This window comes from Antennarius striatus, chromosome 6 (genome assembly GCF_040054535.1).
Source record: "Antennarius striatus isolate MH-2024 chromosome 6, ASM4005453v1, whole genome shotgun sequence".
NCBI lineage: Eukaryota > Metazoa > Chordata > Actinopteri > Lophiiformes > Antennariidae > Antennarius > Antennarius striatus.
In genome coordinates, this window is record NC_090781.1 from 26,433,968 (window position 1) to 26,458,078 (window position 24,111).

Below are 24,111 nucleotides of genomic sequence, written 5' to 3' on the forward strand. Positions count from 1 at the left end.
CAGGGGGGGCGGGGCGTGACGGTCATGGGGCGGGGCGTGCAGTGCCACATCAGCATACAGCGGCTCCGGTTTGTTGTTAAATGTCATTTTAATTTTAATTTAATTTTTTCTATTAACTTTTATTGTTTTCTCAGACACGTGAGTTCGTTTCCACGCAGAACAACAAAGAACAGAAAACGGTCTCAGCCGAGATGGAATCCTGACAACAAAGTTGTTGTTGAACTTTGACGTAACTTCCGCTTTCAAAATAAGAGCATGTGTTGTGTTCAGTGTACCGGACAGAGACCAGAGCGGCCCCAGCGGGTTCCGTCCAGTGCCGCCATTTTCAAACACTACGTCAAGCTCGTGAGCTGGATGGGTTTGACAGGTTATTGATTTTGGATGTTGTTCAATGTGGAGGAATGGCCGCCGATCGATCCGGACCTGAACGCTGAAAGCTTGGACAGGAAGTAGACCTTTGACCCGCAGCAGTCTGACGCACCACCGACACGTCGGGAGGGGCGGGGCTTCATCTTTTTGAGTACGTAGACAAGAGCAGCAGCTCCCAGTCGGTCCGCCACCGGACGCCACGGCACCGAGCCCCGAACCGAACCGAACCCCGAGGATACCCCGACCGGAAGCAGACAGGATGGTGGCGAAGCAGCGCATCCGGATGGCGAACGAGAAGCACAGCAAGAACATCACGCAGCGGGGGAACGTGGCCAAGTCCACGGTGAGTCCGTGGAGCCGCGCTCCGCTCCGAATAGCGCGCTGCTGGACAGTCCCGGTTCCCCCGGTGGTTCCGGAGACAACACGGTTAACGGGAGGCTCGACCGGCGGGTCCGACCCGTCACGTGACCGGGTCGTGATCGGTTCAGGAGCTCATGATGGAGAACCGGGAGATTTCCGGCTGCCGGTCAGCGGCTCTACCGGAAACGACCTGAAAGGTCCTCAGCTCACGTTGAGATGATTGATGGATTGATTGATTGATTGATTGATTGATTGACGGACGTCATCTTGTTCCTGTCTGCTGGTGGTGATAACACCTGATCACTGTTAATTAACTGATCACTAACCATTAACTGATCATTGACTGTTCACAGAGGAGTCTGACTGATGACAAAGGGGTGGGGCCCTGGCTGCTCGCACTCTTCATCTTCGTCGTCTGTGGATCTGGTGAGAACCCCCCCCCACCACACACACACACACACACACACGTTCTTGTTTATTGACAGTAAATCAATGTTGATCAGAATCAACAGAACCTGTTTTCTGACACCAGATAAATAGTTTTGATGGTTTCTAATTGATCAGTGATTATTAGTAATTGATCACATCTACAGACGAGTTATCAGTCTGTTACTGTGGGAGCTCAGACTCCTCCCCCGATGATGTCACAGTGAGGGCGGGACTTGGGCTGGAAATGTCACCCTGCTCTGTCGCCATGACACCAGACAGTCAACAGGAACGTGTGTGTGTTCACGTGTGTGTGTGTTCACGTGTGTGTGTGTTCACGTGTGTGTGTTCACGTGTGTGTGTACAGGTGTGTGTGTGTGTGTGTGTGTGTGTGTGTACAGGTGTGTGTGTGTGTGTGTGTACAGGTGTGTGTGTACAGGTGTGTGTGTGTGTGTGTGTGTGTTCAGGTGTGTGTGTGTGTGTGTGTGTGTGTGTGTACAGGTGTGTGTGTGTACAGGTGTGTGTGTGTGTGTGTGTACAGGTGTGTGTGTGTACAGGTGTGTGTGTGTGTGTGTACAGGTGTGTGTGTGTGTGTGTGTTCAGCGCTCACACGATAAAGTCGTCTGAGGGCGGAGCTAAACATCAGAGCCGCTAAACAAACATCAAAGTCCAGCTGATACCTGCTGGGTTCACGACACGAGTCAGGACCAACAGGAACCCTCCTCTCCTGCGTGTTGATCAGCGTGTTGATCTCTGATCGCCTCTCACCCTCCGTATTGATTGGTTTCAGAGGTAATCAATGTGTTGTTTGTGTTGCAGCCATCTTCCAGATCATCCAGAGCATCAGGATGGGCATGTAGTGATGTCACAGCAGCCCCCCCCATTGAAACAATCGACATGTTTCAGAACTCTGGCGTCTGTTCTCTGCACAGAGCCCAACGAGCCAAAGACAACACCCCCAAAAAGACCAGCCCCCCCGTACCTGGACCAAAGACCAGCCCCCCCCGTACCTGGACCAAAGACCAGCCCCCCCCCCCGTACCTGGACCAAATAACAGCCTCCCCCCCCCTGTACCTGGACCAAAGACCAGCCCCCCCACCCCCACCCCCGTACCTGGACCAAAGACCATCCCTCCCCTGTGAAGACCAACCCCCCCCCCATGTGGAGACCATGTGCGGACCCCGCTGACCTTCCCTCCTGTTCTCAAGCCATACAGACGTCTGTGTCTGTTTACCTGTGCTTTGGCCCCGCCCCCACTGATTACACCTTATCAGTACAGCGTGGGGGGGCATGAAGATTTTTTGCATCAGAGGGTGTGGAGGCCTGGGGGGCGTGTCTGCACCGTGTGCAGCCTCACCTGTCCGTTACCTGTCTGCCAATAAAGTTTCTGTTTGAACAGACTCTGTGTCAATGTGAGACCAATGTGAGGCAGTCCACCAGGGGGCGCTGGTGGCCCACCGGGGGGCGCTGGTGGCCCACCGGGGGGCGCTGGTGCTCCACTGGGGGGCGCTGTTCCATTAGAAACAGTTAAATACGGTACACACCATCAGAATATAACTTCAGCCAATCGGGGTGATCATCTCCAGTGTTAGCAGCCATGTGTCACGACACAGCTCAGGTCTACTTACCCACAATGCACCGCAGCTGAAATTCACTAACAATTTAAATCTCTGACAGGATCTGGTCTGAATGAACATTTGGTGTTCCTCCGCCCCTTCAGAAGGGTCACAGTCCAGGTTCACGCGGTGAAACGGTCTAATGTGAGCCCCGCCTCCAGAGGCTTCAGTGGTTTCAGTGGGTCGATGGTTCAATCACTTCCTGCTGCCTACAGATAGCGATGCTACGCTAACACAGATGGTAGTAACCCGGGACGACAGTGACGTCAACACGGTCCTTCTGTCGTCTGGGGTCTTTGTCTTAAGTTCTGTCTGCACCCCCCCCCCCCATACCCAAACAGTAGATGTGGGTCAGCGAGGGTTAAAACCAGACGGGCTTTGTTTGGGGCTTTTGTCCCCGGGTTTGTCTGGAAGGCGACGATAAACAGCCTGATGACGGCAGCTCAGGAAGCAAACGAGCCTCCAGCGAGGGTTCTAAAGGTTTGTTTGTGGATAAAGTGGGACGTTCTATTAATGTTAGGTTTATTTTGTTTAGTTGTTTTAAACCGGTCTGTTTACTGTCAACATAATTACCCAAAGGGAAGGTAGAACATACATACACATACTGAGGATAATTAGGTTCTAATTCTGGACTGGGGAACAGCCTGGACCGGTACCGCTGGTCTTCTCCACACTTAACGTTAGCATTAAGCTGTTAGCATTAAACACTTAGTCGAGCAGCATTGTGGGCGTGTTGGTGGGTGGGGCTTAATCAGTGAAGGCAGATGGAACCTACAACACAGACTGGATTTAATAGGAAGTGAGGTAAAAACATGGAGTAACACGTGTTCACAGGAACCTACATGGTCTACAGGTGACAGCTTAAAGCTACAGGTCAGAGGTCAGAGTGCATCACGTCTCCAGATGGTCCTGTCCAGGTTTGGCATCAGGACCCCCTACAGGTGAGGTCAGGACGACATGAGACGCCTGGCCTGAGGATGAGTCCATGACGTCATGGGTGAGGGGTGAGAGGTCACACCTACTGGAGAGCTGCCCGTGTTGGCCACGCCCACCTGGAGTTCCCCAAAGGGAGCATGAGGAACACATGGACACGCCCAGAACATGTGATCCTCCGGGTGACGGGCGTGTCCTTGTCAGCTGTTGGACGGCTCCTCCGGCTTCAGCCGGATGGCCCAGGAGTTGGCCGACACCACGTCTCCACGGCGACGCACGCGGCAGGTGTACACGCCCTCGTTGAACTCGTTGGCCACGATGCGGAGGTCCCGGTCCTTCATGATGATGTGTCCGGGAACGGAGGTCAGGATCTGCTCGCCGTCTTTGTACCAGCTGGAAGCAGACAGACAGGGACTGTTCACACCTGTGTCCTCCAGCGTCCACCTGGTTCAGGTGAGACTCAAGAGACATCCAGAAGTTCACCTGATGTTTAACCCTACCCCCTAAACCCTACCCCCTAAACCCTACCCCCTAAACCCTAACCCTACCCCCTAAACCCTACCCCCTAAACCTACCCCCTAAAACCTAACCCTAAACCTACCCCCTAAACCCTAACCCTACCCCCTAACCCTAACCCCTAACCCTAATCCCTAAACCCTAACCCTAAACCTACCCCCTAAACCCTAACCCTACCCCCTAACCCTAACCCCTAACCCCTAACCCTAACCCCTAATCCTAACCCCTAACCCTAACCCCTAACCCTAACCCCTAATCCTAATCCCTAATCCTAACCCCTAACCCTAACCCCTAATCCTAATCCCTAATCCTAACCCCTAATCCTAATCCCTAATCCTAACCCCTAACCCTAACCCGTGTGAGTCAGTGGGAAATGTTGGCTAACCAGTCATTTTTCATGAGCAGAACCGTTCTGGTTCTGGTTTTTAAACTCGTCCAGTCCTGCTCTGGACTTTTAGTCGTTGCCTTAATTGATTAGCACGCAATCACCTTGAACCAATAAGCATCGATCAGCTGACCTGACTTTGGGTGGAGACCGGGGGTTTTTAGTTCCGCAGCGGAAACCCACCACCTTGCCCCGGGGAACCATCTTGATCTTGACGTTGGCTGGAGGCGGGGTTGGCGTCGCGACAGCGTCCAGCGGCTCTGGAGGACAGGAAATGAATGTCATACCAGAGGCCCAAAGCCGGAGGTCCGCGGCCCCGCAGGCGGGGGCGGTGATGTCACCTCACCGTAGCAGAGGTCACAGCGCTGAGGGCAGTTCTTCTTCATGAAGGTCTTCCTCCGCTCACAGAAGCCCAGACGAGCCCATGGATCACACACACGCTTCTTGTCCAGGCAGCCTGAGGAGCAACACATGTGGAGGTCAGCACGCTTCAACACGCCTCAACATGGTCACCACGCCTCAACACAGTCACCACGCCTCAACACAGTCACCACGCCTCAACACAGTCACCACGCCTCAATAAGCCTCAACACGGTCAATACGCCTCAGCATGCTTCAACACGCCTCAACACTTTCAACACGCTCCAACACACCTCAACACAGTCAACACGCCTCAACACAGTCAACACGCCTCTGTATGTCTCAACACTTGTAGAGGTCAGCACGCTTCAACATGCCTCAACACAGTCAACCCTCCTAAACACGCCTCAACACGCCTCCACACGCTTCAATATGTCTCAACACATTTGGAGATCAGCACAGTTCAACACGCTTCAGCACGCCTCAACATGGTCAACACATCACAACACGGTCAACGCACTTCAACACACTGACACTTATGATGAACATCCCTGTCTGTGCTAATGCTATGCTAACGCTAACCCCTAGTAGAGTTATTACCCCGAAATGTGACCCTAGTCGACTTATCACTCTTAACCCTAGTAGTTATTACCCTAACCCGAACCCTAGTATAGTTATTACCCCTAACCCTAGTTGCTATCACCCCTAACCTTACCCTAGTATAGTTATTACCCCTAACTCTAACCCTAGTTGTTATTACCCCTAAACCTAGTCGTTATTACCCCTGACCCTAGTAGAGTTATTACCCCTAATCGTAGTTGTTATTACGGTCTGTTGTTGATATAAAACTGCAATAATAATGTTCGGAGCAAGAAACAATGTTCAGTGATAGAGAAGGGCATTACAACCTAAGAAGAGAGCTCAACTTAAAAGTACGACCAGTTAAAACGACGCTGAACAGCATGAGTATCTCTGTACATGGAGTGAAGCTGTGGGACAGACTGAGTGTGGGGGTTCAGCTCAGTCCAAACATCAACCAGTTTGAGAGGTCACACAAAAAGATGATGTTTGGGAGGTATTTTAAAGAAGAAGGCCTGTTGTTGCAGCACAATTAACAGTTAAGACATTTTCAGTTGAAGGTTTACTCTGTCTTTAATGATTATGTTCCTCATTTGATCACTTTACTGTTTCATTTGTTTTTTCTCCTTCTGTTTTACTTACTGTTTTTTTTATTTTAATCTTTCTATGACTATGCCGTTTAAATGATTGATTTACTTCTGTAAATATTATCAGCTAGTATTTCGTAATGTTTTTTTTGGAGAATAAGGGGGTAGGAGTTTAACAAGTTTACACTTCTTCCTACTCCTTTTATGATAGTGTTCACACCATTCTGGTGTATTTATTATTGTTTGTTATTGTTATTTTTATTTTGTTTGGTTTTTTTCTTATTCGAAATAAATTAACTCATTCATTCATTCATTCATTCATTCCCCCTGCCTCTAAACCTGGTGGTTGTTAACACGCTGCCTCTGACCGTAGAGTCTCTGGATCCCCCAGACGTCGTCCTGGGCGATGTTCCTCTGTCCGGTGTAGGTGGCGTTGGGGTGCATCAGAGCCTGAGGGTCTCTGGAGTGCCAGAGTCCGAGGGCGTGGCCGATCTCATGGGCGGCCACCTGGACCAGGTCGTTTAGCCACACCCCTGCAGTTTGAAACACACACAGGTTGTAGGACGGTCTGTACCCGTGTTAATGGTCTGTTCACGTGTTAATGGTCTGTACCCGTGTTAAAGGTCTGTACCCCAGTTGATGGTCTGCAAACGTTTAAATTACCATAAATAATAAAATAGTTGCCATATCACAGAATTTAGATTTTGGCGGGTGGTCCTGGAAAACGTCAACTGCAAGTAACGAGGGATCACCGTACTGTTACCGTACCTTGTTTCCAGCTGAATCTGGATTTGCCAAGAATCCAGAACTCATGATTATCAAAGTGGATCTCTCCTCGTGGGGGCAAGAAGGCGTGAGCCAGCTCGCCATTCAGCCCGTCAAAACAAGGGTGGAGAGGAGACCACCAGCAGTCGGTGTGGTTGAAGGTGTAGAAACCTAACGCACCAGCACAAAAACAGAGCACACTGTTATTCAGGCTACTAATGCACCGCTCACTACCCTCTGTGTTTAGACTGAAGCTCCGCCTACCTATGGTGATGTCAGCAGTGGCGTTGTCATCAGTGACCTCAGAGAAAGTTAGTGGAGACACATCACTCCACTTGGTGAAGGCGATGCTGATGGCCTTCCTGGTGTCATCAACATTCAGGGTGTTTGGGAACTTGATGATCCTGAGATGGACAGATGGATGGACGGAGAGTCAGACAGACAGACAGACCAGTTGTTGGTGAATCATCTGAGTAAAGACCTGCTCAGAGTAAAAGGCTGGCCAATCAGAAAGTATGAATTGGACGATTTGGCCCAATCGAAATCAGTGTTTCAGTCCCAAAGGTGGGAACTTGAGTTTCCAACCAGAAAAAGAACCAGGGCTGAAGGAACAGCTGGATCCGTTCTGGGTCAGGACCACCAGGGGATCCAGGAGGAGAGGTGCTCCACTGGCAATCCAGTGTGGAACCAGCTGTGATCTCCACCAACACAGAGGGTTAAACCCCAAAGCAAACCGGAATGTTCCACAACCCGAACCACAAACTACGGTCCTGTCTGCCTGTTGGTGGTAAAGCAGAACCGTGAGATACGAGCTGAGCTTCAGGAGACCATCTCATGGCTGATGGAGACAACATCAGCACTGTTGCTACCTGCTGTTACCTGCTGGTTCCTGTCGGGACCTGCTGGTACCTGGTCAGTACCAAGGACCAGCCCCTGCAGTCCTTCGGTGCGGGTTCGTCAGTACCTGTAGGTGATGTTGTGGTGGGTCCACTTGTGTCCCAGGGAGTTGATGGCGTAGCGTTTGGTTCTGGTTCCTCTGAAAGGCTCCACCCCTCTGCTGCTGCCAGGAGTCTGGAGGAGGAGAGAAGAACACATGGGGGAGGCATCATGCACCTGTGCACAGGTACGTGTGGGGGGCCCGTGTCACGCCCCGTGTTGGGTTCCACTCTTTAATGGGTGTATTCTCCCACTAAACACACTTGAGCCTCAAACACACCTGGACAGGACCTCAACCAACGAACCCAGAACCCCATGATCAGACAGTTTCCTTCTCCACTGATCAGGATTGATTGATTGATTGATTGATTGATTGATTGATTGATTGATTGATTGATTGATCATCGCTGACCTGCGGTCTGAGCGCGGCTCCACTCATCTTCATCATCACCATCACCATCATCAGGATGTGGACCCTCTCCATGTCGGATCTGGACTCCTGACGGCCGTCAATCAATCAGCTGATAAGCGCGCGCGTCATGAACGACAGGCGCGTGTCCGCGGAGGAGGCGCGCGTGTCCTGGGATCCGGTGTCCGGTGCGGCGGAACCGAGCGTGAGGAGCCGGACCGGAGCCGGTGCGTCCCGCTCCGCGCTGGAACAAAGTGTGAGGAAGTTCCCGGACCGAGCGCTCCCTGCTGCAGCGGGGCCGCCCGGAGGGGCGGGGTCAGGTGTGAGTGGCGGGGGCGTGTTTACACAGTTTAACCCGTTCCTCTGACACCCGGTCCCGCCGCTCGCGCCTCTCCGCCACCAAACGGTTCCTGCGGTGTGTCTTTGAAGTCCCGAGGAGCAGGAAGTCAGCAGAGGACCACTTCCTGTTGTTGGTTCTGGGGCCGTGGGGGCGGGGCCACAGGTAGGGTTGGGCTCCCAGAACATCTGTCCAAACACCGGGACCGGCTCCGGGGCCCGCTTCAGGGGCTTCACACTGAGAGGGAGGAGGAGGAGGAGGAGGAGGAGGAAGAGGAGGAGGAGGAAGAGGAGGAGGAGGAAGAGGAGGAAGAGGAGGAAGAGGAGGAAGAGGAGGAAGAGGAGGAGGAGTAAGAGGATGAGGAGGAAGAGGAGGAAGAGTAAGAGGAGGAAGAGGAGGAGGAAGAGGAGGAGGAGGAGGAAGAGGAGGAGAAGGAGGAGGAGTAAGAGGAGGAGGAGGAGGAAGAGGAGTAAGAGGATGAGGAGGAAGAGGAGGAGGAGGAAGAGGAGGAGGAAGAGGAGGAGGAGGAGTAAGAGGAGGAGGAGGAGGAGGAAGAGGAGGAGGAAGAGGAGGAGGAGGAGGAAGAGGAGTAAGAGGATGAGGAGGAAGAGGAGGAAGAGTAAGAGGAGGAAGAGGAGGAGGAAGAGGAGGAGGAGGAGTAAGAGGAGGAGGAGGAGGAAGAGGAGGAGGAGGAGTAAGAGGATGAGGAGGAAGAGGAGGAAGAGGAAGAGGAGGAGGAAGAGGAAGAGGAGGAGTAAGAGGAGGAGGAGGAGGAGGAAGAGGAGGAGGAGTAAGAGGAGTAAGAGGATGAGGAGGAAGAGGAGGAAGAGTAAGAGGAGGAAGAGGAGGAGGAGGAGGAAGAGGAGGAGAAGGAGGAGGAGTAAGAGGAGGAAGAGGAGTAAGAGGATGAGGAGGAAGAGGAGGAAGAGTAAGAGGAGGAAGAGGAGGAGGAAGAGGAGGAGGAGGAGGAAGAGGAGGAGGAGGAGGAGGAAGAGGAGGAGGAAGAGGAGGAGGAGGAGTAAGAGGAGTAAGAGGATGAGGAGGAAGAGGAGGAAGAGTAAGAGGAGGAAGAGGAGGAGGAGGAGGAGGAGGAAGAGGAGGAAGAGGAGGAGGAGGAGTAAGAGGATGAGGAGGAAGAGGAGGAAGAGTAAGAGGAGGAAGAGGAGGAGGAGGAGGAGGAGGGTTAGATTTCTGATTCTTCAAATAACATCTATCCATAGAAGCCAAACTACAGGATCACCCCATCGACACAAAATCCAAAAGAGATTCACGTAAAAATTAATTCACATCTGAAACACAAATGATGGATTTAACAAAGAACACATCCAAACTTTACACATCCAACCTTTAAACATCCAACCTTTACACATCCAACCTTTACACATCCAAACTTTACACATCCAACCTTTAAACATCCAACCTTTACACATCCAACCTTTACACATCCAACCTTTAAACATCCAACCTTTACACATCCAACCTTTACACATCCAACCTTTACACATCCAACCTTTACACATCCAACCTTTAAACATCCAACCTTTACACATCCAACCTTTACACATCCAACCTTTACACATCCAACCTTTACACATCCAACCTTTACACATCCAACCTTTAAACATCCAACCTTTACACATCCAACCTTTACACATCCAACCTTTACACATCCAACCTTTAAACATCCAACCTTTACACATCCAAACTTTACACATCCAACCTTTAAACATCCAACCTTTACACATCCAACCTTTACACATCCAACCTTTACACATCCAACCTTTAAACATCCAACCTTTACACATCCAACCTTTACACATCCAACCTTTACACATCCAACCTTTACACATCCAACCTTTACACATCCAACCTTTAAACATCCAACCTTTACACATCCAACCTTTAAACATCCAACCTTTACACATCCAACCTTTACACATCCATCCATCAGACGCCCCCCCTCAGTGTTCATGTTCTTTAACTGGCACCAGTGCATCAGACTGGAACGTCCTGGACACTCACCTACAACACCAACAGAGTGGAACAGAAAAGTGAAGACAGCGGGGGCCACGGGGGGGTTAGGGTTCACCCTTCTGACTCCGTAGGCCTCACTAATGTAACAAAAACATCACCTTGGCCCCACCACACTGAGTGTACTAAAGTTGAAATTTGACCTTGACCTAGTTTTCTCAAGGTCATCATTTCATGTTCACCCCCTCTGCTGCCTGAGGCATCGTTTCATCGTTCAGTCTGACCGGTGGTGAACACACCAACACTGAGGTTACATCACCGCTTTGAGGGGGTGTGAACACGACCAACCTCCACTGGTCACTACTGGTCACTCCACTGGTAACTATTGGTCACTCTACTGGTCACTACTGGTCACTACTGGTCCCTACTGGTCACTAATGGTCCCTACTGATCACTCCACTGGTAACTACTGGTCACTCTACTGGTCACTACTGGTCACTCCACTGGTAACTACTGGTCACTCTACTGGTCACTACTGGTCACTCCACTGGTAACTATTGGTCACTACTGGTCAGTCCACTGGTAACTACTGGTCACTCTACTGGTCACTACTGGTCACTACTGGTCACTCCACTGGTCACTACTGGTCACTCTACTGGTCACTACTGGTAACTACTGGTCACTCCACTGGTAACTACTGGTCACTACTGGTCACTCCACTGGTAACTACTGGTCACTCTACTGGTCACAACTGGTCACTCCACTGGTCACTTCTGGTCACTACTGGTCACTCCACTGGTCACTCCACTGGTCACTACTGGTCACTACTGGTCACTCTACTGGTCCCTCCACTGGTCACTACTGGTCACTCCACTGGTAACTACTGGTCACTCTACTGGTCACAACTGGTCACTCCACTGGTCACTTCTGGTCACTACTGGTCACTCCACTGGTCACTCCACTGGTCACTACTGGTCACTACTGGTCACTCTACTGGTCACTCTACTGGTCACTACTGGTCACTCTACTGGTCACTCCACTGGTCACTACTGGTCACTCCACTGGTAACTACTGGTCACTCTACTGGTCACTACAGGTCACTCTACAGGTCACTACTGGTCACTCCACTGGTAACTACTGGTCACTCTACTCGTCACTACTGGTCACTCTACTGGTCACTCCACTGGTCACTACTGGTCACTCCACTGGTCACTACTGGTCACTCCACTGGTAACTACTGGTCACTCTACTGGTCACTCTACTGGTCACTACTGGTCACTCCACTGGTAACTACTGGTCACTCTACTCGTCACTACTGGTCACTCTACTGGTCACTACTGGTCACTTTACTGGCCACTACTGGTCACTCCACTGGTCACTACTGGTCACTCCACTGGTCACTCTACTGGTCACTACTGGTCACTCTACTGGCCACTACTGGTCACTTTACTGGTCACTCCACTGGTCACTACTTGTCACTCCACTGGTCACTCTACTGGTCACTACTGGTCACTCTACTGGCCACTACTGGTCACTCCACTGGTCACTACTGGTCACTACTGGTCACTACTGGTCACTCCACTGGTAACTACTGGTCACTCTACTGGTCACTACTGGTCACTCCACTGGTAACTACTGGTCACTCTACTCGTCACTACTGGTCACTCTACTGGTCACTACTGGTCACTTTACTGGCCACTACTGGTCACTCCACTGGTCACTACTGGTCACTCCACTGGTCACTCTACTGGTCACTACTGGTCACTCTACTGGCCACTACTGGTCACTTTACTGGTCACTCCACTGGTCACTACTTGTCACTCCACTGGTCACTCTACTGGTCACTACTGGTCACTCTACTGGCCACTACTGGTCACTCCACTGGTCACTACTGGTCACTACTGGTCACTCCATCAGAGGAGGAGCTGTGAATGTAACAGCCAATCAGCCTGCAGATCTGTCAGAGAAATGTTGGCTCTGATTGGTCAATCATTCCAGTTCACAGAGGAATGCAGCATCATCCTTCAGTGTTCCTTGTTGGGGCCCCCAGGGGTCTCCATGTACCATCCAGCCCTGAATGTGTAGCGCTGCTGGACGGGGGGGGGGGGGGGGGGCTGTCAGATGGAGCTGAAGGATGACGATTTAAATCTACCTCCATTCATTCATCTGTCCATCACACACACACACACACACACACACTCAGACACACACACACGTTCCCACATCTCTGACGCCTCGTCTTTCTCTTGACGCTAGAAACAAACATCCGTCTGTCTGTTTTTAGGCCATCGGTTGCCATGACGACGTCCGGCTGACGGTTTGAGGCTGTCTGCAGCGTGAGAACAAGTCAGCGTCACCGCCCACTGTCAACAGCTTCCTGCTTTATTTTGAAAAGCCGTGGCTCACATCCTGTGTTGAGTTCATGCTTCCTGTTTCAGCTCTTCGGACCGTTACCATGGCAACAACCTGGAACCGTCACCCTGTGTGTTCAGACATTAGTTCCCAGCTCTGGGTCAAACATCCCACAATGCACTGCGCCTTTCTCACGCCGTCCAGCCGCAACACGCCCACAACTTTGTCATTTCTGTCAGCAGTTTGAAGTTTAAATAAAGTTTGATTGAACCAAACAAATCAGTTAAGAGGAGTTTTATTGAGAAAATTGAAAGTAAACACACAGACACACACACACTCAGACACACACACACACACTCAGACACACACACACACACACACACACAGGGATGAAAGTTTCAGAGAAGCATTTGAACGGCGTTGGACTGAAGCATTCTGGGTAAACACTTCTGCTCAGATACCGTGACGACCGTAAAGGTGTTCGGGTCCCATGGATGGTGTTGGGAGTGCGGTCCTTCAGCATCGCTGCGTCCAATGGCGCTGGAGTTCACCTTTGGCTCCGCCTTCAGACCTGACGTTTTAATCTGGGTTAAAACAAACTGATAATCTGGGTTAAAACAAACTGATAATCTGGGTTAAAACAAACTGATAATCTGGGTTAAAACAAACTGATAATCTGGGTTAAAACAAACTGATAATCTGGGTTAAATCTTGATAATCTGGCACCTTGATGCTGCTCTGTCGCTCTGCCATCTGTTAATCTGGCCTGGTGATGTTGATTTAGCAGCTCGGTTCGATAAATCAGCTGATTCATCCCAGAGGTCAGAGGTCAGAAAAGCCTGATGGCGCCGCTGGGCGGGGTCTGGCTCTGTCCAGGAGAACCAATGGGAGCAGGACTACACGGAGGTCAGTGTGTTCCATAGGGTCAGGTATTGATTATAGATCAGTTCCACTCCTACCTCGCTGAGTGATGAAGGTTTCTGAGTCATGGCCCTGAACACGCTACAGGCGTGTAGCTCCTGTCCACGCTGTATTTTCTTTAGGTTTTGATTTTCTCATCCAACGCTTACAAAAATCAAAACCTAAAAAAACCACAGAGCAGCAGAGACAGCGTCTCCAGAGGGACAGCGTCTCCAGAGGGACAGCGTCTCCAGAGGGACAGCGTCTCCAGAGGGACAGCGGCTCCAGAGGGACAGCGGCTCCAGAGGGACAGCGGCTCCAGAGGGACAGCGTCTCCAGAGGGACAGCGTCTCCAGAGGGACAGCGTCTCCAGAGGGACAGCGTCTCCAGAGGGACAGCGGCTCCAGAGGGACAGCGTCTCCAGAGGGACAGCGTCTCCAGAGGGACAGCGTCTCCAGAGGGACAGCGGCTCCAGAGGGACAGCGTCTCCAGAGGGACAGCGTCTCCAGAGGGACAGCGTCTCCAGAGGGACAGCGTCTCCAGAGGGACAGCGTCTCCAGAGGGACAGCGTCTCCAGAGGGCCAGCGGCTCCAGAGGGCCAGCGGCTCCAGAGGGACAGCGTCTCCAGAGGGACAGCGTCTCCAGAGGGACAGCGTCTCCAGAGGGACAGCGTCTCCAGAGGGACAGCGTCTCCAGAGGGACAGCGGCTCCAGAGGGACAGCGTCTCCAGAGGGACAGCGTCTCCAGAGGGACAGCGTCTCCAGAGGGACAGCGGCTCCAGAGGGACAGCGTCTCCAGAGGGACAGCGTCTCCAGAGGGACAGCGGCTCCAGAGGGACAGCGGCTCCAGACCTGAACACCTTTACAGTTCCCTGAAGTGAGAGTGGGGCATGTCTCAGCTCAGCTATAAGCCGTTAGCATCCTGCTAGCTGCTTGGCTGTCCCTACCTTCTGCTAAGTAGCGTCATGCTGCTAGCCCCGCCCCCTGAGGACTGCATTAGTGTACATGAACCTGATGAAGAAACCCAACATCCTGTCCACGCGCAGTACTGGATGCACCCAGGAGATCAACACTGCCCCCGGTGGCTGGGGGTGGAGTCACAGCTGATCAGGAGTCAGTGAAGTGATGAAGAGGAGGCTGAAGAACAAACAGGTCAGGTGGCAGGAAGTATACTCTACAGGGTGTGTGTGTGTGTGTGTGTGTGTGTGTGTGTGTGTGTGTGTGTTGGTGTGTGTGTGTGTGTGTGTGTGTTGGTGTGTGTGTGTGTGTCAAACACAACACAGGACCTGCAGCTTCATTTTCACCAAACCAGCAGCTGAGACGGAACAGGAGGTCAAAGGTCAACGTTTCTGACGTCACTTCGTTTTCTTTCATCATTTTAATTTAAATCAAGGAAAACCACTGACGTCACACGACCGCTGACGTCAGACGGATTCTGCAGACAGCTGCTGTTAGCATGTTAGCTTAGCCACTGCCGCCCGTTGGATGTGACCGTCAAAGAAGGGCGCGCGAGCGGCCGGAGCACGTGCCCAACTCCGCCTGAACCTCGTCTTTCACGGTTTCCGGTAAATGGCAGCTGACGTTCGCCGTGACGTCACAGTAACGGTTCCGAGAGACCGCAGCGGCCCCCCCGGTGTGAAACGGATCCCCTCGGTTTGTACCGGGACCGGAGACCGACCCTGACGTCACCGAACCGGGGCTGGAAGCACCGCCGGTAACCGGTCCGGTGGACAGACCCTCCCGGCGCCCCCCCCCGCCCCCGGGCTGGGGCGTCCCTCCGCCGGGACGTCTGACCGTGGAAACCCGAGTCCGGTCGGAGGCAAGATGTCGGCGGCCCGTCAGCTGAGCCCCCCCGGGCCGCGTCCCGTTCCGGGTCACCCCCCCTCCCCCAAAGGACTCCCGTCTGATCCCCCCAGCGCTCGTGACTCACCGGTTCGACACGCGCCCACCGCCCGCTGCACCGGGAGGCGTCACTGCGGAACGGGACGCGACCCCCCCTAGCGCCGGGAGACGGAACTGCACCACCGGAAGTAGTCCCGACCGGAACCGGAACCGCTTTGTGAGCTCAGCAGAGCTCCTGTTAGCATGCTAACCAGCCAGCACTAGCGTCTGTTCCTGTGAACGGAGTCACGTGATCTGCAGCATCAACACGTCACGTGATTGAAACGTCACACTGAACACGTGACCAGCTTTATTGTTTATAGGGAAGACAGACGACAGACATGGAGCGTGTCCACTGGGGGGAGGGCGCTGATGGTGACGTCATGACCGTTATGTCCACTGGGGGGAGGGCGCTGATGGTGACGTCATGACCGTTATGTCCACTGGGGGGAGGGCGCTGATGGTGACGTCATGACCGTTATGTCCACTGGGGGGAGGGCGCTGATGGTGACGTCATGACCGTTATGTCCACTGGGGGGAGGGCGCTGATGGTGACGTCATGACCGTTATGTCCACTGGCGGGAGGGCGCTGATGGTGACGTCATGACCGTTATGTCCACTGGGGGGGCCCTGGTGGTGACGTCATGACTTGTTCCCCCCAGAGGAAGGTGGTAGAAGGTGGTGATTGGTCGGTGGTTGTCGACACACCTGTGCTGTTAAATATTTTTAAATGAGGTTTGTTTAGAACAGCTGTTTCCATGGTAACAGGTGTCCCTGGTGACTGAAGCAGGTCTGAGCCCTCCTGGAGACAATCGTCATGGCGATGAGGAGCAGCGGGCTCACAGTGGTTTGTTCACGGGTCCGTGTGGTTCCTGATTCTTCATCAGCGGTTCACACTCATCATCGTCACGGTCACATGACATCCACAAAGAAGTCGCTGGGGCTTCCCACGGCGAGGCACAGGGGCTGCTGGGCGGGGGGGAGGTCATGGTGCTGAGCCCCAGGACACGGCATCTGGAGGAGGTCCCGGGAGTCCTTGTTTCCAAGGAAACCGGGGAAGGAGGATGGGTGTAGCTGGGTGCAGGCGTCACCTGGGGAGTCCGCCGCCGCCACCTGCTGGTCACAGGGGCTGACTTCCTGTTGAGCCGGCTCTGATTGGCTCGCTCCTCTTCCTCCTTCCCCTTTCTGACCGTCAGTGCAGTTGGACCCGCTACTTCCTGTAGACGCATGAATAAAGTTATGTCATAGTGTGATGTCATCATGGATAAACTTAAGTCATGTCATAGTGTGATGTCATCGTGAATAAAGTTATGTCATAGTGTGATGTCATCGTGAATAAAGTTATGTCATAGTGTGATGTCATCGTGAATAAAGTTAAGTCATGTCAGTGTGATGTCATCGTGAATAAAGTCATGTCACAGTGTGATGTCATCGTGAATAAAGTTAAGTCATGTCACAGTGTGATGTCATCATGAATAAAGGTTCCACATTGTGCTGCCAGGTGTCCGTCGACACACTACAGCGATCCTTCGTTCGCGGTTATTGCGTTCCAGGACGACCTGTGAATAACGAAATTCCGCGATAGAGTGATGAACTACTTATTTTATTATTTAGGGTCATTTAAACGTTCATGACCCCCCCACACACAGAGGGACTGGACCCGTACCCTCCCTGCTGACACAACAGCGGGTTACGGTGGGCGTGGTACCTCTGTTCTGGTCACCTCCTCCTCCTCCTCCTCTAACGGCTGGCATCTGGTGGGGGGGGTGAGGTGAAGGGGCGGGAGGGGGGGTGGGGTACTGGTAGGGGAGGGCGAGGGGAGGAGCCAGCGGGTCCCAGTCTGGTCCTCCTACTCCATGATGATCCAGAAGAGACATCAGGCCCAGATCTGAGACAAAGGAGGAACCACATCAGGCTGGGGGTCCGGTTCCCCCAGAACGCCCGCCGGACACGTTTGGCCAGTCGGGACCAGTCAGTGGATTAGTCCGAGGTTCGTTTACAACCCCGAGTGAGGCGTTCTAGGACGTGAGGCCCCGACACCAGGTTCAGGCTCTAACCCTTCTGACCAGACCAGGACCAGCATGTTCTTCAGGGAATATTGATGGTTCTGGTTCATCTGGTGACACTAATGCACCTTGTGACCGGCAGGTGTTCCAAAGGTCCCTGTAGTTCACGATAGTGACCCCTAAACCCCTGACCCTAACCCCACCCCTAACGCTAACCCTCTAACCCTACCGCGAACCTTAACCCTAACCCCTGACCCTAATGCTAACCCTTACCCCTAACCTAAACCCTAACCTAAACCCTAACCCCTGACCCTTACCCCTAACCTAAACCCTAACCTAAACCCTAACCCTTACCCCTAACCTAAACCCTAACCTAAACCCTAACCCCTGACCCTTACCCCTAACCTAAACCCTAACCTAAACCCTAACCCCTGACCCTTACCCCTAACGTAAACCCTAACCTAAACCCTAACCCCTGACCCTTACCCCTAACCTAAACCCTAACCTAAACCCTAATCCCTGACCCTTGCCCCTAACCTAAACCCTAACCTAAACCCTAACCCCTGACCCTTACCCCTAACCTAAACCCTAACCTAAACCCTAACCCCTGACCCTTACCCCTAACCTAAACCCTAACCTAAACCCTAACACTTACCCCTAACCTAAACCCTAACCTAAACCCTAACCCCTGACCCTTGCCCCTAACCTAAACCCTAACCTAAACCCTAACCCCTGACCCTTACCCCTAACCTAAACCCTAACCTAAACCCTAACCCCTGACCCCTAACCTAAACCCTAACCTAAACCCTAATCCCTGACCCTTGCCCCTAACCTAAACCCTAACCTAAACCCTAACCCCTGACCCTTACCCCTAACCTAAACCCTAACCTAAACCCTAACCCCTGACCCTTACCCCTAACCTAAACCCTAACCTAAACCCTAACCCCTGACCCTTACCCCTAACCTAAACCCTAACCTAAACCCTAATCCCTGACCCTTGCCCCTAACCTAAACCCTAACCCCTGACCCTTACCCCTAACCTAAACCCTAACCTAAACCCTAACCCCTGACCCTTACCCCTAACCTAAACCCTAACGCTAACCCTAACCCCCTGCTGCTCTCACCTGCACACAGGTCTCCAAACACGTAGTAGCACTGCTCAGAGAAGGTCACCTTGTTGACCGTGTGTCGGATGTACCCGGCCTTCAGCAGGTTTCCTGCATACCTGCGAGCTTCCCGGCGGTCGGTGAACCCTTCGACGTTGCAGTGGAGCCAGTTCACCACATCTGAACCTGGATGGACCAGAACCTTCATTAGTTGATGCTCTTAACCCCTGGATCGGTTCACAAGCCCCCCCAACAGCAAACAAACATGGATGAACCCCAGAAAGGCTGACCAATGAAGGCGTTGGGGATGTTGATCTTCAACCACATCCGATCCCGAACCTCCAGGCCTGACTCGTAATTGGCCATTGCCTTGACGACGGTTGTCATGTCACTGTGGACGGTGAGATGGTGTTCTTCATGGATGCCTGAAAAACACGATGGTTCTGCTGGAGTCAAACCCAGATGAAGGACACGGGCCCAGTGGCTGAGGGGTCTTACCATAGTGGGGAGGACACTCCCTGTCTCACCATAGTGGGGAGGACACTCCCTGTCTCACCATAGTGGGGAGGACACTCCCTGTCTCACCATAGTGGGGAGGACACTCCCTGTCTTACCATAGTGGGGGAGGACACTCCCTGTCATGGCGGCGGTGTGGGACACCCAGGCGGCGGGGTCGATGGGACGGACTGGCTCACCTGGAGGGGTGTGGTCAAAGAGGGAAGAATGTCTTAAATGTGTCGAACCAGACGAATATGAAGAAAGTGAAGAAGAAGATGACAACCAGTAGGGGGCAGCATTCTCCTCCTACTTCAATTACTACTAATACTACGACTACCACTACTACTAATAATATTAATAATAACACCACTATAATACCACTACTACTATTATTATTACTACTACTACTACTACTACTACTACTGTTTCCACTACTACTACTACTAATAATAATAGTAAAAATAATAATACCACTACTACTACTGAAACTGTTACCACTACCACTACTACTATTACTACTACTAATAATAATAATAATGATAATACCGCTGCTGCTACTACTACTATGACTAATAATAATAATACTTCTTCTTTTCCTTTGGGCTTTTTCCTTCAGGGGTCTCCACAGCCAATCAGTGTCCTCCATCTAACCCTGTCTTCTCATCCTCTTCTCTCACACCAACTACCTTCATGTCCTCTTTCACTACATCCATAAACCTCCTCTTTGGTCTTCCTCTAGGTCTCCTGCCTGGCAGTTCAAAACTCAGCATCCTTCTACCAATATATTCACTATCTCTCCTCTGGACATGTCCAAACCATCTCAGTCTGGCCTCTCTGACTTTATCTCCAGAACCTCTAACATGTGCTGTCCCTCTGATGGACTCATTCCTGATCCTATCCATCCTGGTCACTCCCAGAGAGAACCTCAGCATCTTCATCTCTGCTACCTCCAGCTCTGTCTCCTGTCTTTTCCTCAGGGACACTGTCTCTAGACCAAACAACATCGCTGGTCTCACCACAGTTTTGTACACCTTTCCTTTCATTTTAGCTGAAACTCTTCTATCACACATCACACCTGACACTTTCCTCCACCCGTTCCATCCTGCCTGGACACGCTTCTTCACCTCTTTTCCACACTCTCCATTGCTCTGGACTGTTGACCCTAAGTACTTCAAATCCTCCACCTTCTTGATCTCTTCTCCCTCTAACCTCACTCTTCCACTTGGGTCCCTCTCATTCACACACATGTACTCTGTCTTACTGCGGCTAACCTTCATTCCTCTCCTTTCCAGGACAAACCTCCACCTCTCTAGCTTCTCCTCCACCTGTTCCCTGCTCTCACTGCAGATCACAATGTAGTGTAGTAACAGTATTATTATTATTATTATTAGTACTAATAGTACAACTGTTACTACTACTACTGTTACTCCTACTGTTAATCCTACTGACACTACCACCACTACTACTATTACTGCTACTACTTTTACTACAGATCCACTGTATCATGACTATCTGGCTGACACTAGCTAACTGTAGCCGACCCTGGTAGTCTTGTGGACTCACTCCTGGGCAGCGTGAAGCAGCTTCGTGGGTTTGGGTCCCAGCACTTTGCCACCGTTAGCATCACCGGACTGCAGGCAGACAGGGTGTGAAGCAGACAGGAGGAGTACTGTTAGTGGTATCAGTGGTACACCAGTTGGAGACCGTCCCCACCAGCAGGGCGGCGCCTCACAGCAGACTCCTCTGGTCTACAGTCTGAGCTTCACATCATGAGGGACCAGTTGTTGAGACACAAATGATGGACGAGTACAAATGGCTCTTCCAGAATACTCTATACAGTATCTAACCAATTAGAATACTACAAAAAGTACACCCAGAGGTTTAGTGTTTAGTAGCAGTAGTAAAGGACTCACCCCGGTTGGTGAACGATCTCTCTCAGAACTCGAACAGCATCATCGTTACTCATGTCCTCAAAGTTTACCTCGTTCACCTGAAACAGACAGACAGGCAGAAGGGAAGACAGACAGGAAGACACACGAAGACAGACAGACAGACTGGATTACTATAGTATCAGTACTGTGGTATCTGTAGTACACAGGTAGTGCCTTGTAGTAACGTGTCCCCACTTGTATTATTAATACTGTAGTACCTAGTTTTAATACTAGAGTAGCAGTAGTATTAATACTGCAGTACCTGTAGTAACATGTCTCCTGGCTCGATGCGCCCGTCTGCTGCCACAGCCCCCCCCTTCATGATGGAGCCGATGTAGATCCCCCCGTCTCCTCTGTCGTTACTCTGACCCACAATGCTGATGCCCAGGAAGGGATACCGCTCTGACAGGCAGACAGGTAGGCAGACAGACAGACAGGTAGGCAGACAGACAGGTAGGCAGACAGACAGGTAGGCAGACAGACAGGTAGGCAGACAGACAGGTAGGCAGACAGACAGACAGGTAGGCAGAGGAGGTGAGACGTCTGGACCCTGATGGTTGACCTGGAGCTCCGCCTCCAGCAGGGGGCGGGGCTTACTGTGTGACTCACCCATGTTGAGAGTCACAGTGATGATGTTCAGGGACATGGTGGAGTCAGTGACACTGCTGAATGACACCGACTGACAGACAGGCAGGAAGGACAGACAGGAAGAAAACATTAATTCAACACAACAAACACAATCCAGCATCCTAACTGAACCGTTACAGGTTAGGGTCAGGGTCAGGGGTTAGGGTCAGGGGTTACGATCAGGGGTCAGGGTCAGGGGTCAGGGGTTAGGGTTAGGGGTTAGGGCCAGGGGTTAGGATCAGGGGTTAGGGTTAGGGGTTTAGGGTTAGGGTTAGGGGTTAAGGGTTTAGGGTTAGGGTTAGGGGTTTAGGGTTAGGGTTAGGGGTTAAGGGTTTAGGGTTAGGGTTAGGGGTTAGGGGTTAAGGGTTTAGGGTTAGGGGTTAAGGGTTTAGGGTTAGGGTTAGGGGTTAAGGGTTTAGGGTTAGGGTTAGGGGTTAGGGTTAGGGTTAGGGGTTAAGGGTTTAGGGTTAGGGTTAGGGGTTAAGGGTTTAGGGTTAGGGTTAGGGGTTTAGGGTTAGGGTTAGGGGTTAAGGGTTTAGGGTTAGGGTTAGGGGTTAGGGTTAGGGTTAGGGGTTAAGGGTTTAGGGTTAGGGTTAGGGGTTTAGGGTTAGGGTTAGGGGTTAAGGGTTTAGGGTTAGGGTTAGGGGTTAAGGGTTTAGGGTTTACCCTCTCCATCTGCTGGGTTTTGGGCTTTCGATGACACCGGCGCTGTCGCCTCAGGAGTCGCGGTGAGGAGCTGTCCTCCCCTGTTGATTGGCTGAATCTGAAACAGGAGAGACGTTTAAACGTCACTGGTGTCAGATTCTGATGTAATTAGTAAATTAATGATATTATAAGTTTTTAAGATCATTACATTATCCAAATTAAAACCTGAGAAGAAATTGTAAAAATCTAAACCTGCATTTCCAAAATACTAAATATAGAAAAAATATCAGACAGAATTGTAAAATACATTTGATATCATTTATCTAACAGGTTTTATAGCTTCAGAACAAATGGAGACAAATTTGACCAATTCTAAATTAATAATCAAAAATTAATATCTCAATAAAAAAGAGTAAAAATCAAACCTGTGAACACGAGAGCCAACAAAAGTGAGTGAGAACCAGACAGAATACCCAGAATGAACTGAGAGCCCTCCTGTAGCTGTCGCACAATACCGGACGCTCTGCTGGTCACATGACCAGCAGCAGCCAATCAGAGCAGGAGAGGGTGGCAGCGTCTAAACAGGTTTACTGGAGCAGAACAACACGTCCTGGGGGGGGGGGGGTGTCACGGAGCCGACCAATCAGGCGGGCCTGATGACCAACCTTCCTCCTGAGTCCTCAGACGAGCAGAAGGTCGTCGCCTCCAGCCGGCTGCTCTGGGGGGTCAATCCGCCGTCACCTCCACCTGCCGGCTCCGCCCCTTCCTGTGCGGCTGCTTGCTGGGCGTTGCCATTCAGACCGCTGCCTGCAGCCACAGCGGCCAATCAGAGGAGCAGACACACTGTCAAACAGCCAGCCAATCAGAAGCTCAGGTGGTTCCACCTGATCAGGTAAGCGCTTGTTCTCCTCACCTGGGTCACTGGCTCCGCCTCTCTCTCTTCTGACCGGTGAAGACTTGACCTTTGACCCGGGCAGCTCATCCTGACCAATTACAGCAGCAGCACTGACAGGCAGACGACAGGGAGGCGTGTCCTCATCTCATTAGGATCATTGATTGGTTATTGGGTTCTAAAGGCGTGCAGCTGTGAGGATCGATCCTCCGTCAGGACAGGTACTCACTGGAAGGAGGGCGGTCTGGAGTGTCCAATCACGCCTGTGCGTTCTGCAGGGGGCGGGGCCAAACTGGACACAGTGGTGACAGACAGAAGATCTGAACCCCCGAGTTCTGACTGACAGGCATCTGAAGAGACGAGCTGTGAGGGGAAAGACCAGGAGATGGTGGGTCAGTTAGTTAGTTAGTCAGTCAGTCAGTCAGTCAGTCAGTCAGTTAGTTAGTTAGTCAGTCAGTTAGTAAGTCAGTCAGTCAGTTAGTTAGTCAGTCAGCCAGTCAGTTAGTAAGTCAGTCAGTCAGTTAGTTAGTCAGTCAGTCAGTTAGTTACAGTCAGTCAGTCAGTCAGTCAGTCAGTCAGTTAGTTAGTTAGTCAGTCAGTCAGTCAGTCACTTAGTCAGTTAGTCACTTAGTCAGTTAGTCAGTCAGTCAGTCAGTCAGTCAGTCAGTCAGTCAGTCAGTCACTTAGTCACTTAGTCAGTCAGTCAGTCAGTCACTTAGTCAGTT

At 51.6% G+C, this 24,111-nt stretch overlaps 3 protein-coding genes and 1 long non-coding RNA gene across 9 annotated transcripts in view; 1 reads left to right on the forward strand and 3 right to left on the reverse strand.

Annotated features, from left to right (window-relative positions):
• The first annotated feature begins 513 nt into the window (after window positions 1–513).
• On the forward strand, window positions 514–2,555 carry serp1 (stress-associated endoplasmic reticulum protein 1). The gene is made up of 3 exons (XM_068316887.1): window positions 514–712; window positions 1,083–1,155; window positions 1,975–2,555. Exons 1-3 carry the CDS (start codon window positions 629–631, stop codon window positions 2,013–2,015), a joined length of 198 nt encoding a protein of 65 aa, XP_068172988.1. The 5' UTR covers window positions 514–628; the 3' UTR covers window positions 2,016–2,555.
• Window positions 2,556–3,538: 983 nt separating this feature from the next.
• On the reverse strand, window positions 3,539–8,724 carry mmp23bb (matrix metallopeptidase 23bb). Its single transcript, XM_068316886.1, has 8 exons — window positions 8,245–8,724; window positions 7,861–7,967; window positions 7,161–7,300; window positions 6,900–7,067; window positions 6,500–6,664; window positions 4,952–5,062; window positions 4,739–4,865; window positions 3,539–4,097 (listed from the first exon to the last, which is right to left on the reverse strand). Exons 1-8 carry the CDS (start codon window positions 8,314–8,316, stop codon window positions 3,905–3,907), a joined length of 1,083 nt encoding a protein of 360 aa, XP_068172987.1. The 5' UTR covers window positions 8,317–8,724; the 3' UTR covers window positions 3,539–3,904.
• A 4,456-nt stretch (window positions 8,725–13,180) lies between these two features.
• Window positions 13,181–14,150, reverse strand: LOC137597044 (uncharacterized). The gene is made up of 2 exons (XR_011035601.1): window positions 13,628–14,150; window positions 13,181–13,500 (listed from the first exon to the last, which is right to left on the reverse strand). It is a non-coding gene; the product is annotated as an uncharacterized lncRNA (long non-coding RNA).
• Window positions 14,151–14,550: 400 nt separating this feature from the next.
• LOC137596304 (segment polarity protein dishevelled homolog DVL-3-like) overlaps window positions 14,551–24,111 on the reverse strand; it is a 13,667-nt gene continuing 4,106 nt past the window's right edge. For 3 of the 6 annotated variants that reach the window (XR_011035524.1, XR_011035528.1, XR_011035527.1), the window contains 14 exons: window positions 23,616–23,749; window positions 23,408–23,499; window positions 23,160–23,301; window positions 22,516–22,612; window positions 21,832–21,901; window positions 21,485–21,624; window positions 21,205–21,281; window positions 20,855–20,922; window positions 19,408–19,488; window positions 19,084–19,218; window positions 18,812–18,979; window positions 17,390–17,569; window positions 14,748–16,898; window positions 14,551–14,672 (listed from right to left, as the gene is read on the reverse strand). Coding sequence is in view for 1 of the 6 variants with exons in the window: in XM_068316687.1 (XP_068172788.1) it covers window positions 16,594–16,898; window positions 17,390–17,569; window positions 18,812–18,979; window positions 19,084–19,218; window positions 19,408–19,488; window positions 20,855–20,922; window positions 21,205–21,281; window positions 21,485–21,624; window positions 21,832–21,901; window positions 22,516–22,612; window positions 23,160–23,301; window positions 23,408–23,499; window positions 23,616–23,749 (1,689 nt within the window). In the remaining 5 variants the exon portion in view is untranslated. Of the gene's footprint in view, window positions 16,899–17,389; window positions 17,570–18,811; window positions 18,980–19,083; window positions 19,219–19,407; window positions 19,489–20,854; window positions 20,923–21,204; window positions 21,282–21,484; window positions 21,625–21,831; window positions 21,902–22,515; window positions 22,613–23,159; window positions 23,302–23,407; window positions 23,500–23,615; window positions 23,750–24,111 lie in introns of all 6 variants that reach the window. The other 3 variants (XR_011035525.1, XR_011035526.1, XM_068316687.1) reach the window with 3 other exon arrangements.

Coding starts and splice junctions, on each gene's coding strand:
- serp1 (XM_068316887.1), top strand. CDS start 629: ATGGTGGCGAAGCAGCGCATCCGGATGGCGAACGAGAAGCACAGCAAG. Junction 713..1,082: donor GGAACGTGGCCAAGTCCACG/GTGAGTCCGTGG, acceptor GACTGTTCACAG/AGGAGTCTGACTGATGACAA. Junction 1,156..1,974: donor CTTCGTCGTCTGTGGATCTG/GTGAGAACCCCC, acceptor TTTGTGTTGCAG/CCATCTTCCAGATCATCCAG.
- mmp23bb (XM_068316886.1), bottom strand. CDS start 8,316: ATGGAGAGGGTCCACATCCTGATGATGGTGATGGTGATGATGAAGATG. Junction 6,665..6,899: donor CAGATTCAGCTGGAAACAAG/GTACGGTAACAG, acceptor TTCAAACTGCAG/GGGTGTGGCTAAACGACCTG. Junction 4,098..4,738: donor CGGTCTCCACCCAAAGTCAG/GTCAGCTGATCG, acceptor GTCTGCTTCCAG/CTGGTACAAAGACGGCGAGC.